This window comes from Taudactylus pleione, unplaced genomic scaffold (assembly GCF_031769625.1).
Source record: "Taudactylus pleione unplaced genomic scaffold, aTauple2 ptg000032l, whole genome shotgun sequence".
Classification (NCBI taxonomy): Eukaryota; Metazoa; Chordata; class Amphibia; order Anura; family Myobatrachidae; genus Taudactylus; species Taudactylus pleione.
This window is the reverse complement of record NW_028284434.1, coordinates 36,631,702-36,645,706: the sequence shown is the minus strand read 5'-3', so window position 1 is coordinate 36,645,706 and position 14,005 is coordinate 36,631,702. Positions and strand designations below refer to the sequence as shown.

The 14,005-nt window shown below is 46.1% G+C and overlaps 1 protein-coding gene across 3 annotated transcripts in view; it reads left to right on the top strand.

Moving 5' to 3' along the window:
• The window catches only part of INTS1 (integrator complex subunit 1), a 114,509-nt gene that overhangs the window by 83,626 nt on the left and 16,878 nt on the right, over positions 1-14,005 (top strand). For all 3 annotated transcript variants that reach the window (XM_088452025.1, XM_088452026.1, XM_088452024.1), the window contains 4 exons: positions 2,556-2,643; positions 2,736-2,962; positions 11,304-11,427; positions 12,316-12,443. In XM_088452025.1, coding sequence (XP_088308151.1) covers positions 2,556-2,643; positions 2,736-2,962; positions 11,304-11,427; positions 12,316-12,443 — 567 coding nt within the window. The remainder of the gene's footprint in view (positions 1-2,555; positions 2,644-2,735; positions 2,963-11,303; positions 11,428-12,315; positions 12,444-14,005) is intronic.

The window sequence follows — 14,005 nt, the reverse complement described above, 5'->3', positions numbered from 1 at the left end:
TCAACTGGAAAAAAGTCTTCCTTGACACCGTCTCAAAGAATGGTACATCTAGGAGCCCTCCTGGACTCTTAGATTCAGAGAATCTTCTTAATGACAGAAAAAATCTCAGTATTACAGCAGCGGGTGAGCAGATTACTACACAATCGCCAAGTGTCAATTCACTCTGCAATGCAGACCCTGGGATCCATGGTGTCCACCTTCGACATGGTGGAGTTCGCTCAGTTTCACTCCAGGCCCCTACAACACCTGATCCTCTCTAGGTGGAATGGGCTGCTTCAACTGCTCAGATCCCAGATGATGAGTCTCTTCCCGGAGGTTCGTCTGTCCCTAGCCTGGTGGCTACAGACGTCCCACTTCAACGAGGGACGCCCCTTTTGGATCCTGGACTGGGTACTCCTAACCACGGACGCAAGCTTCTGCAGGCCACTGGACGCAAGCCGAGGCAGTCTTACCAATCAACGTCCTAGAACTCTGAGCCATCTACAGAGCTCTCACTCTGGCTCAGGATATCCTTCAGAGCAGGCCAGTAGAAGTACAGTCCGACAATGCCAGAGCAATGGCCTACCGCAATCACCAAGTAGGCACTCGAAGTCGGGCAGCAAGGACAGAAGTGTCCCGCATTCTCACAGGGACCGAACGCCATCTCTGCAGTGTTCATCCCAGGAATTCCCAATCGGGAAGCGGATTTCCTCAGCCGTCACGATGTGCATGCAGGAGAATGGTCTCTACATCCAGAAGTTTTTCAGCTTCTGGTGAAAAAATGGGGTCTACCAGATGTGGATCTCATGGCCTCAAGACACCACCACAAACTTCCAGTGTATGGAGCCAGGACAAGAGACCCCAACGCGGCCTTCCTGGACGCATTATCTGTGTGGTGGACCTTCCAGTTGGCAGGAAGGGGTCACGGTCTTGTTGGTAGCTCCGGATTGACCCAGACGCCATTGGTACTCTGACCTTCAAAGTCTCTCCATAGACGTTCCTCTATGACCAGACCTGTTGTCTCAGGGTCCCTGTCTACATTTGGACCTGGCCCGCCTGTCCTTTAACTGCTTGCTTCTTGAGACATCTCTCCTAAGGTCTAAGGGGTTTTCTAGTTCTGTGGTCCAGACCATGATCAGAGCTCGTAAACCGGCCTCTGCCATGATTTATCACCGGGTATGGCATACATATTTCCAGTGGTGTGCCCCTAGAAACTATGACCCTCAAGTTTTTAAGGTTTCTAGAATCCTTGCCTTTCTTCAAGCTGGATTGGATCTTGGACTCCGCCTAGCATATCTGAAAGTGCACATCTGTGCTCTGTCCATCTGGTTCCAGCGCAGAATTGCTCCTCTACCGGATGTTCACATCTTCCTGCAGGGTGTTCTACGTATACAACGTTTTGTCCCTCCTGTGGCTCCGTGGGATTTGTCAGTGGTTCTCCACGCACTGCCGGAACCTCCATTCGAACCCTTGGAATCAGTGATGTCAAGTGGCTCACTGCGAAGACTCTGTTTTGTCTGTCTATAGCATCTGCCCGTAGGGTATCTGATTGCATGTCGTTCCCTCTTTTTAATCTTTCATCAGGACAGGGCTGTTCTTAGAACACGCCCGGGCTTCCTTCCCAAAGTGGTGTCTCGTTTCCACAAAAAAAATGTGGTTTCAGCCTTTCAATCACCAGACTTCTCGGCAGGTGAGGCCTCTTTCGATGTTGTATGTGCTCTAAATGTCTACGTGGACCGCACTAGTTCCAACAGGAAATCAGACTCCCTCTTCATTTTATATGGATTCCATAAGAAGGGATGGCCAGCTAACAAACAGACTCTAGCCAGATGAAGTTGCATGACTATCTCACAGGCTTACTTGCAGACTGACCTTCCTGCTACAGTATCTGCTCATCCTACTTGCTCTATGGGTCCCTCGTGGGAAGCGCGGCATGGCGCCTCTGCTGAACAACTATGCAAGGCGGCTACGTGGTTTTCTGTCCCCACCTTTCTTAGGTTCTATGCCTTTCATACATTTGCCTCTCAGGATGCTTCCTTCGGGCGCAGGGTTCTCGTCTCAGCTCAGGATTGTTCTGCATTAGAGAAAGAAGGCATTTATATGCTCCCAACAGGTACCTGCAAGTATAAGTATAAAAAAAAACTGCGCCTCAAACACTAATAAATCCACTATAAGTATTGTACATTGCTGTTGAAACTGTTGGCACTTTAATAACCATGATCTGTGTTGGGCTTGTAAGCACAATTACAATAGGCTGATATCTGCTCACACCACCATACGCTACGAGCAGAAACAGCCTCTAAAGCATATCCTGTGAGGCTGCTGGAATTCATTTCAGTAGCACTTGCAGGTAAATTGTCTCAATATAGTAACGAGAAATCACCTAAAGTTTTATGTTGTTGTTAAATTAAGCTGAAAGTTACTTTGCAAAAAACACAACGTTATGAGTGTGTGATGTATTATGAACAATGCAGATCACCGTCTCATTGTGAGTGTATGTTAAGTAAGAAAGGACTTTAACGAAGCAGGAAATAAAATCTTCAACAAATTGTACATTGTATTCATATGATACTCAGGTTTGACCCATCAGCCTCTCTGGACTTCCTGTGGGCCTGTATTCACATACCTCGTATATGGCAAGGAAGGGACCAGCGCACACCACAGGTACTGCATTTACCAGATATTAACCTTTTTTTTTTTTAGCAAGTTTATGGAGTTGTGTGACTTTTATAGTCCCTTCTTGTCTCTCCCTACAGAAAGGGCGTGAGGAGTATGTGTTGAAGTTGAAAACATCAGAGCTCATTTGCCTTGTAGACCTTATTATTACAGAGTCTGAAACCAGGAGCCAGGGGCCAGAAGAAGCTTCCTGCCCAATGATCCAGTCTCGCCTGCCATTACTAATTAATTGTTGCCATGGGAACCAGGAGAGCATAAAAAAAGTTATGGAGCATTTGATCAACTGTATAAAACGATGGGGAAACAGGTGAGAGCTTAAAGACTTCACACCGCTTCACATTTGTCCAATAACATGCTGTCTTGATTCCATTATAATCCTTAAAATGCCAATCAGTGGTCTGCTGACTGCTGCCACTCTATATCACAGATGTGCTGCAAGTCTCATTAAGTAAGGAAGTAGGAAGGGGACACAGATGACCTGATCTTCAGTCGTATGCAGCCTCCTCTGTGTCAGCCATGTCTGCAACTTGATACTATTGCAGCTACAAAGCCATCCCCTGGTGTACAACTGTGCGTTCCAATGTGCAAGGACTGAGACGCCCATCTTCAGCGTCCTTAGATGCTGAAATAGCGATTCTTGATCCACTAGGGGACACTGGATCTAAGACGCTGCGGTATAAATGGTGGTTGAGTAGAGCCTGGCACTTAAATAATCTGAAAGTGTGACTGATTCCTCCCCCCCATGCCCCATCAGCCCCAGTTTTAGAAATGTGCCTGAGAGAGCTGGTGCACATGGGGCTGTCTCCAGCCCTTTAGTTAATTATTTTATTTATTTTATAATTATGTTTTTATTGAGATCAGACTGCTTACTGTGGCAGTCTGCCTGCTATGAGGGAGCCGCCGGGAAGGCTACTGCAGCCTGTGTCCGATGACCCTGAGAGGGGGGCCCCCAAATTGAGCCCTCAGTGATGACCCGCCGCAGCTGACACCGGCTTGTCCAGTTGCCTCACTGCGCCCATCCCCCCAGCCGAACATCCCGTGCGCAGCAGTGGAGGTGGAGGAATTGTAAGTAGACCCACCGCTCCAGTGGTGGCTTTCTGGCTGGGCTTGTGACAGTGCAGGGCTGCCGTGGCTGTCACACTTCGTTTCCGAATGGAGGGGTGCTACTCGTTGAGCAGAGAAACGGCCATAGAGGAGAGTGTTGCGGGTGTGGCTCTTCAGTTAGCCACAGAACAATCTTAACGCTGCTTTAGGGGGCGTGGCTTGTTAACACCGCGGCCATAGAGGAGAGCAGTGAGCGCATAGCACAGCCTTCACCTACTCTGTTTGGTGCGTACAGCTCACACAGAGCAGCGCCATTTTCCACTGCAGCTGGTCGCCGCCTACAGCCACTGTCCTGCTTGCTGTGTGTCCCTCAAACTGGGCAGCTGTTAGTTTTCAGCTCTGAAAAAATGGTATAGGTGGAATGGCGCTAGAAACACATTAACACATAAAAATAATATAATCATGAATCATTTTATGGAATATAAGATTGCAATGATGTAGATACAACAATGAGAAATATAATATCAAACGTAAACAGATAAAATCGTGTCTCTGCGACAATCAATAGATGAATAAATAAAAAGAAATGTCCTGTAATAACTGCAACAATGTTACCAAATAATTAGGAATGGCTACTTGAAGCTCCGTGCAAGCAGGTAGTAGGTTTCCACAAGTAAATGGTTGTTAATACCAGTATGCGGCCATTAGAAAAAGTCGTGGTAGGGTACCCCAAAAATAACAGTAGGTAGGTCTGGATGGTAAATGTACCGCTCTCAATAAAAGTGACTCATGCTCACCCCTCTAATGCGGAATGGAATTGGTCCAAAAAAAGGATGCGATGACAGCCTGGAGTTGGAGACCGGCTGGTTCGCGGCTGGAAATACTGAGGGCTAGGCGGCAGTGCAGAGGCACATGTGGGAGCACTAGAGCTGTGGACTCTGAGGTCCGGGGCACAGCGGCGTGTATTCAACGGCGGGATGTGGCCGGACTCAGCAGTGAAACAGCTCCCTCCGATGGTAGACAACCGGACTCCCAGTGGTATGTACCTCTCTCCAGAGAGATGAGTGTGGCATGTGTTGGCTCACAGGGCTCGGCCACAGCTGATGTTCCTGTCCTGTGATGGCTCAAACAGGACACAAGGTCGAGTGAAATCCGGGCTGTGTGTCAAGCCGCTGGCTGGAGGAGTGGTGAGACAGTGGGGCACCGATGCAGTAGGTAGAATGAAAATGGTCTCTGTAATCCTTAACGCATTTCACTGCATATAGCAGCTTCTTCAAGAAGGCAGAAGGAAGGCTCTGAAGCTGCACCACAGAAGGAAAGCTCTGAAGGCTCTGAAGCTGCACCACATAGGTTAGCTCCCTTATAGTTGATGCTGCACAAAACGGAGCCAGAGTCCAGGGGCTTATGAGTTCCTTCATTGGTGGGGAGCATCTACTGCTCTGTCTCCCTATTTTTATTGTGTGGCTTGTGTGTGTGTGGAGATTTACCATGGCTGCTAAGGCCTCGGATAAAAGTACTTCTCAGAAACTGTTTGCTTGTTCTAAGTGCAAGAAAAAGTTTACACGCTCGCTCTGAAGGCTCCTCTCTGTGCAAGATGTATGAGTCAGAGGGTTCTGCAGTAACTGGACAAGTTAGCCATACGCCCTCCTTGATAGCCTAGCAGGGATTATGGCAGATTTAACATCTGAATTAGCCTCTTCTCGTAGAAAACGGGCAGCTGCCAGGGATGGTCCCAGCACTTTTTCTTTAGCTAACGAACCAACTTGGGCCCAAGGCTTAGCCCGTTCTGTGGATAGTCTTACCCAGTTAATGGGTTCCCCCTCTAAATCTTCTGAGGCCCGTGGTAAGTCGGCCTCCGAGGAAAAGAGCCCTTCCAGCGGTTCTTCTGTCGGAAGAGGAAGCGGACGCAGATCATTAGTCTCAGGAAGAGGAAGGTGAGATGCTGGAGGATTGCTTGGAAGCACCCCGATAGGAAGTTCCAAAACCCCAGGCGCTTTCTCTCTCCCTCCCTTTCCTGTAGATAACAGATGTAAATGGGAAACTCGTCCACTGGTGGATTCCTCTGTCTCTCGCCTCTCAAAGAAAACTATATTACCAGTTCCTGGTGCTACGGCCTTAAAGGAGAGCTCTGAGCGTAAACTAGAGACTACTCTCAAGTCCATCTATACTACTGCCGGAGCCCTACTCAGGCTGACTTTGGTCGGTTCCTGGGTTAACATGGCAGTAGAAAATGGGCCAAACAACTGGCGGATGGCCTTAAGTTCAATACTCCGCTAGCTGATCTTGTCTCTCTAGCCAAGCATATTCAGGAATCGGGTGTTTATCTAGGTGATGCCTCCAGAGATATCGGACAGGTAGGTTCCAGAATCTCTGCTTCCACGGTGTCGGCCCGTCACGTTCTGTGGCTCTGTGCTTGGCAGGCTGACGCCGAGTCCAAACGTACTGTTGAAGCCCTTCAATTTACAGGAGATATCCTGTTTGGTCCGGAGTGGATTTCTTTTGGCCACGGGGGGCAGGAGTACGTTTTTGCTTCCTCAGCAGCGACTATACGTTGCTCCTTCAATGGACCTTCCTTTTCGTTTCTTTTGAACTCCCGCCAGGTTTCAGGACAGGCTAAAAGGTGCGTCCTCTGTGGTTCGAGGAGGTCGTTCTAGAGGACGCCAGACTTCCAGTTCCCGTTGCACGGATCCCAAGCCAGCAGATAAACCTGCTCCCGTTGTAAGTTGGGCACTTTGGCAAAAAACGACCAATTTTGGGTAAAAAAAAAAAAACACATTGAAAATGGTTTTAATGTATTGGGTCTGATTTGTCGGGGGAGGGTATGGATGTGGGAAGTATTTTAAACATCGCATGTGATCGCAGCAGGCGTCTTTTTAAGTTTTTTTTTTCAATTGCATTTGTACAACACAAAAATATACTTGCATGCATTTTAATGTACCCCAAATTTACGTGGAACAGTAATTTCCTGGAAAAAAAATAGCTTCCTGTCATTTTCAACGTTTTAATTTTTTTTCCACCCAAAATGGCGTTGCAGTTTTTCTGCAAAGTGTGCAAATTTTTTTGGGGGGTCATTTATTATTAGGGGGGGTGTCCAAAGGGTTGTGAAAGAAATCCCCACATTTTTAGCCAAAAATAGGGATTTTGCATTTATTTTTCACCTGGTCTGGGATGGAGAAAACTTATCAAGTTTTTTTTTCGCCAATTGCGTTTTCGCCTGTTTTTTTGCCGAAAATATTGCAGTTTTTTGTCGAAAAACGGACGTTTTCACCTATGGCGAAAAAATCTGCTGTTTTCGCCGCTAATTGAATATAATCGAGCCCTTAGGCTCGAAATCTTGTGTCTCAGAGCTACAAGATAGAGTTTGCCTTTCCTTGTCTAATTCATTTTTTCACCTCAGGGTTTCCAGTTTATCCCTTGAAGCAATTGGTTCTGCGATAGGAAATCGACAGTCTACTGGTTTCTGAAGTCCTGGTTCTGGTACCACATTCCCAGAGGACTCAGAAATTCCACTCCAATCTGTTTGTGGTTCCAAAGCCGGATGGGTCAGTGAGGCCTATTTTGAATCTAAAATCCTTGAATCTCCTTATCTCTTCTTTTACAGATTCATGATGGAATCTCTTCATTCAGTCATTGCGGGGTTGGAAGCGATGGAATTCATAGCATTCCTCCGGTTTGCCATTAGGGACTCTCATTACCAGTTTCAAGCTCTGCCTTTCGGCCATCTTTGCTCTCAGGGAGTGAACATTGGGCCTGATTCAGACCCGCGAGCAAGCGCTTAGCGCTCGTAAGCAGGTCGATGGCGGGCAGTGCGCACGCGAGCCCCGTAGCGAGTGAATTTTCACTTGCTGCGGGACTCACTACAAGAAGGGGCGGGTTTTCGATGGTGATTGACAGCTCGCCCTGTTTTGGCACTGAATCAGGGCCATTGTCCCTTATTTGGACGACCTGTTAATCAAGGCCCCGTCGGCGGAAAGACTGCTGGACCAGGTGGCGCTGACTCATCAGATCCTCATACAGCACCGCTGTATTGTCAGCTTCCAGAAGTCACAGCTGGTGCCTTCTCAGTTCCTTCAGTTCCTTAGGATGATTCTGGACACGGCCTTACTACGAGTATTCTTTCCTTTGGACAAGGCGCTAGCCATTCTGGAATTGGTTCGCTTAGTAATTGTGGCCTCCTTCAAAGCCATCCAATTTGGGAGAATTCATCCCATGCCGATTCAGTTGGATCTTCTATCCCAGTGGTCGGGATGACATCTGCAGATGCACCGCCTAGGGAGACTTTCTCCTCAAGCCCACATACCTTTGTTCTGCTGACTCCGGACGGACCACCTTGTGGAAGGTCGTCATTTTGGCATCTGGAATTGGATTCTGGTGACTACAGACGCCAGTCTTTGAGGATGAGAAGCAGTGGTTCTGGACAATCAATTCCAGGGGTGTTGGTCTCATAAGGAGTCTTTCTTGCCGATCAACGTTCTCGAACTCCGGGCGGTTTACAATTCGCTACTAGTGGCGGCTCACCTTTTGCTAGGATTACCAGATCGAGTGCAATCAGACAACGCCACAGCAGTGGTGTACATCAACTGGCAGGGGAGGATGCACAATCGCATGGCTATGCGCAAGGCCAGCCACATTCTCCAGTGGGCAGAAAGTCACGTTGAGGCAATCTCCGCAATCTTCATCCCAGGAGTGGACAACTGGGAAGCGGATTACCTCAGTCATCAGGATCTGCATCCCGGGAATGGGCACTGCCTCCCGAGATCTTCCTACAGGTGGTCCGCCATTGGGGTAGACTGCAGATAGATCTCATGGCCTCCAGGAACAATCGTCAGCTGCCTCTGTACTGCTAAAGACCAAGGGACCCAGAGGCAGACGGAGTGGATGCAGTCAATGCCTTGGCCTTATGGTCTAGTTTACCTGTGCCCGCCTTTTCCGCTCCTTCCACAATGACTCAATCGCGAATCCATGTCAGTCATTCTAGTGGCCTCTTCGGGCTTGGTACTTGGATCTCTTGCTCCTTCTGGCAGGCGATCCGTGGCCACTTCCGCTACAATCGGATCTTCTTCAGCAGGGTCCATTCGTGTAGCCCGACTTATGTCGGCTACATTTGATGGCGTGGCTATTGAAACCAACATCTTAAGAAGACATGGTATACCGGGGGGTGGTTATTCCGAGTATGCTCACAGCTAGGAAGCCGGTAACGTCTGCTCATTATCATCGCATTTAGAAATCCTATGTGACCTGGTGAGAGGGGTGTAGTTCCTCCACCTCCTTCTTCCACTTAACTCATCATCTTATTTTCCTTCAAAAGGGTCTAGATTAGGGGTGGGCAATTAGCGGCCCTCCAGTTATTGTAAAACTACACTTGCCAGCATGCCCTGACACCGTTTTGCTATTTGGTCATGCTAAAACTGATGCAAGGCATGCTGGGATGTGTAGTTTAACAACAGATGGAGGGCCCCTTATTGCCCACACCTGGTCTAGATGCTGGACTTCGGTTGGGCTCGCTGAAGGTACAAGTTTCTGCCTTATCTGTATTTTGTCAGTGGTACTTGGCCCTTCTTCCAGAAGTTTAAACTTTTCTTCAGGGGGTGCTTTGAGTGCAGCCTCCCTTTGTTCCACCTACTTCCCCTGTAATCGCAACCTCATCCTCTTTTCTTCAGTCCGAGGTTTTTGGACGAGGTGGATTTGAAGTTTCTCACTTGGAAGCTGGTCCTGTTGTTGGCACTGGCTTCGGCCAGGCGTGTGTCCGAGCTGAGAGCCTTATCTTGTCGCTCCCCCTATCTGGTTTTTCATGATGACTGGGTGGAACTTTGTACTAGCCCTTTCTTTTTGCCTAAGGTGGTATCGGCTTTCCACATCAATTAGCCAGTTGGTGGTTCCTGCTTTGTTGGATTCCTCTGGTGCTTCGCACTCCTTGGATGTGGTAAAGGCCCTCCATGTTTACGTGGCCCGTACTGTGGTCTTACGTAAATCGGATGCTCTTTTTGTCCTTTATGATGCGGCCCGGCGGCGTTGGCATGCCTCAAAGCAGACTTTAGGCAGATGGATCCGTCTGGCTATTTGACAGGCTTATGTCGCCAATGCTCGATCTATGCTTGTATCCATCTCAGAGCATTCTATGCGCTCTGTGGGTACTTTTTGGGCTGTGCGCAGGGGGGCTTCTGCGCCTCAGCCTTTCCGCGCGGCTACGTGGACTTCCCTACACATTTTTGTTCAGTTCTACAGATTTGATACCTTTTGTGGCTTCTGATTCAAGATTTTCAGGGTGGTGCAGGTTTCTCAGCACTCTCCCACCCGGGAGGGAAGTTTTTTGACGTCCCCAGCGTCTTAGCTCCAGCGTCCCCAAGTGGATGAAGGAGAAAACAGGATTTTGGTACTTACCGGTAAATCCGTTTCCACAGGGGACACTGGACGGCCGCCCAGCGCTGCTTTAGAGTTTTCCTGTTGGAATTGTTCTGCTCCAGTTCTGTTGCAGTTTTATGTGGTGGTATTTGTTATGTGACAGCCTGCGTTGCCTGCAGTGTGTTGTTCTGTTCCGTTGGGAATGTTCTTGTTTGTCTGCTCTCCATCTCCTCTCGGGCTCTGTTTCTTAACTGGGGCTGATGGGGCATACAGGGGAGGAGCCAGTCACGCGTTCAGATTATTAAAATGCCACAGTCTATACCCCAGTGTCTTGGCTCCATTGTCTCCTGTGGATATAGAGAAACTGATTTACCGGTTAGTACCAAAATCCTGTTTTTTGACACCAACCCAGTTTTCTACAATGTCCCAGATCATCAGTGGAACCAGAGTTTTTACTCCACACACTTCTTTGTTCCCCAGTGGTTCCTTCTGTGTGTGTTGGTTCTGAAGCCATTCAACCAATTCAATTTGTGGGAGCAATTCAAGAAGGAGTCACTTTGGACAATGATTAGAAAGAATTCTGGATATCAATAATGCTTTCCTTTTTTTACATCCTTATACCTAAGGGCATTGGTGCCTTCTCTACTAGGGATTGCTCATCTAGTTTCAGACAGCCTCTATTGGCCTGTCACAAGCCCTACAGGCGAAGCTTCTGAATGATGTCCCGGTGAAGGGCCATTTGAAGGTTTATGGTTATTAAGCTTGGTCTCCAGCTCATGGAGTCACACTAGTAATAAACCAGCTCAAATTTGCACTGACCCAGTAGACTTTCAGATCGTTCTTATGGGTCCTTTTTCAAAACATTACTTCAGATAGTCAATTCCCAGGAAAATATTTGCTCACTGCTGATGGTGATAAGAATATTTCTGTACTTTTGTTAAAACCACCTCTCGGAGTCTGGATATGGAGTCACTCAGCAGACTGGAATGACATGCTCTCTGTTCTTCTCTGCTGCTTCTTTTGTTTCAGTGCAGTGCTAGTTGTATACTGCGAATGAGCAGGGAGTTTATACACCCTCGAGTGGGTATTCTGTTTTTTTCCAGCACCTTTCCTTCTAGAGGTAAAGTTCAAAAATCCTCTTGATTTTGGATTGAGTTGAGCAATATATTTGCTCCCTGTTATTCTCAATAGAATTTCATATATTAAGTGCATGATCTGATAAGCCAGTATAAATTCACTAAATCTGATCTTTATCTCTTTAGTTCTTTGGGGAAACATTGCCGCGACTTTCTTCTGCAGCTTTACCTGCAGCTACCAGAACTGATTTCTCCAGTGCCTGAAATCTTGCTGACCAGCGAAGGGGCCACTGACAGCAATACCTGCAAGGTATGGAAGTCCTGTTCTGTTCTATTTCACTGTTGTTATTGGGAAACTTTTGAAATCTGGTATCATAGATACCTTTAGGGTAATCCTGTAATAGTGCAAATAAATTAGTGTTTATGGGACTGTTTTGCTTATTTTGAGTTTTAATTTGTTAAACTTTCAGACAACTAAAATAAGAAAAAAAATGAAAAAATAAGCACAAAACGCAATACCCTGGTGAGAATACTAGTGATTGGATGAAGATTAAGGAAATTGATAATGTATACCTACTATTAGTAGCTAATGTACCTCTTTTGGCTGAGTACCTAACAGTGCGGTGCTTCTGCCAATCAGTTTTAGCTGCACTCACCCTCCATGCTGGCCTATTAGTCAATACCTGTGTAAGTATTTAAACCCATGGGCAGTTACACAGCTAATGGAGAAAGAAAAACTATCCATGGCAATGAAAATTATTATCGTAGTGTTCCTCATTTGAGTAAGAAAAAATATTGACTGGAACAACATTTTAAAGAATAGCTCGATGCATTCTTTTGTAGGAAGATAATGGCTTCTGCAAAGTAAGCTTTATCCAGGATATAGCAGCTAGCATCAAGGTTTGCAGGCACATACAGAGATTGAACTATATGTAAAGAATCTGTATGTAACCCATACGCAACATATATGTATGCAGCGTTACTAGTATAGTTTCTTCCAATGTTAAAAGATTTAATTTGAACTCTATAGTTGCTATTGTATCACCATGGGAAGTTGAGGTTGATAGTGATCATTTGGCTTCTTTCCCCTGCTGAAAGGCAGTTCTGTTACTGTCTGTATATTCGTTTATGCACTTTACTTCTGTTCCAAGGATACAGCCGAATAACACGTTTGTTTTTCTGAATGTTGTCCTTTCAGATGGATGGTCTCATACACCGTTTCATTACACTTCTGGCTGATACCAGCGACTGCAAGGAGAGTCGAATGTCAGATGCCAACATGGCTTGTCGTAAACTCGCTGTGGCGCATCCTATCCTGCTGCTTAGGTACATGGTCTGCCTAATTTAATTTTGTTACAACGAGGTGGACTTGTCATGCTCTGGCACCGATACCATTGTATGTTCTGTGGGAATAATGACCAATGAAATCATTGTACTATACCAGATAGATGGAGACAGACAGTTCTGCTGCACAGTGCACGTGGTGATGTGATTTTTCTCTAGGAACACAGTATTTGAAGGATTTTTATTCTAAGACATGAGTTTTGTATGTACGTTAAATTATTTCATTATAATCCATTAGGGGACACTGAGACCTTGAGGATGTGCCACCTATTTCAGGACATTGGCACTTAAATAGAATGTCTCAAGTTTTTCCCTCTTTATCCAAAATCCTACAGGATCGCAATACTAAACTCCCCTCAATATAACATTACAGGGGAACTTGACTGTACAAAGGAGGGTGATGCAGAGAAAAGCATATATTGTGTACAAAACCACCAGGACATTCCAAAGCTGCCTCCCGGGTGGAAATGCTCATCAAGGTGCTATGGCGCATTCATGCCAAAAGACATTGAACTTATAGATCTTTGAAAAAGTATGACTGAGGGCCGAACCCCGTGATAAGCCGTCCATGAATCTCTCATTGATCTGGCAGAATCAGACATCACATTCTCAGAGACAGGTTCTCCTGTTCCAATGTAAACGTAATCAATCAAAAACATTTATCCATTTAGATATAGTCTGTTTAGATGTTTTCCAATCATAAGTCTTCCTGCAGACAAGTGTTCTTCTGACATAAATATGTAAAGCTCTGACCACATCCAGTTAATGGAAAGAGTCCTCTATCTTTCTGATGTCTGAACCTGACCCGTAGCCAAAATCCCACTCTTCTGATTTAATTGAAACCTAGAAAGCTCCTGAGGCTGAAATGATGGTTATGTATGGACAGCAGCGCTATCTTCATGAAATACAAGGAGGGGAAATCCTGTATGATAAAGCTCCAATTTCCAAAACCCTACATGTCATGCAAATGGTCTTTCAAGTGAGAACCTTGGGAGCGGATGAGTCCATTGTTTCATAAAGAACCAGTTGTAAAGCTTTCAGAACTAAATTTAAGTTCCAAGAAGCTATAAAGAGAACTGTATGGTTTGCACAAATACATAACACCTTGTAAAAAAGTCTGTACCTCCGGTAAGAGCACCAGCCTCTTCTGGAACAAAACAGAAAGAGAAGAGACCTGGACTTTATCGATTATCCATGCCATCCCGTAGAAACATCAGAAGGTGGTCTATCTTAAAGAGAATTTTGGAAACTTTGTAACCACTTGCCAAGAAACAGATCTTCCAGAGTCCATTATACTTTTTTGCAGAAACAAATTTTCTGGCTGTAAGCATGGTAAAATAAACATGCCTTCAACAACCTCACTGTTAAAGCAATTTGAGCTAATCCCTTAAATAGATACGTCCTTAAGGGAAGTACCCACAAATGGTCCATTGACATTTTTAGAATGTCAACACCAGTGTGCTTTTATGTTTTTTTTTAACATGTAGGGCAGCATCAATAAATCAATTAACTATGTATTCTACAAAAACTGACTGTGGACACCT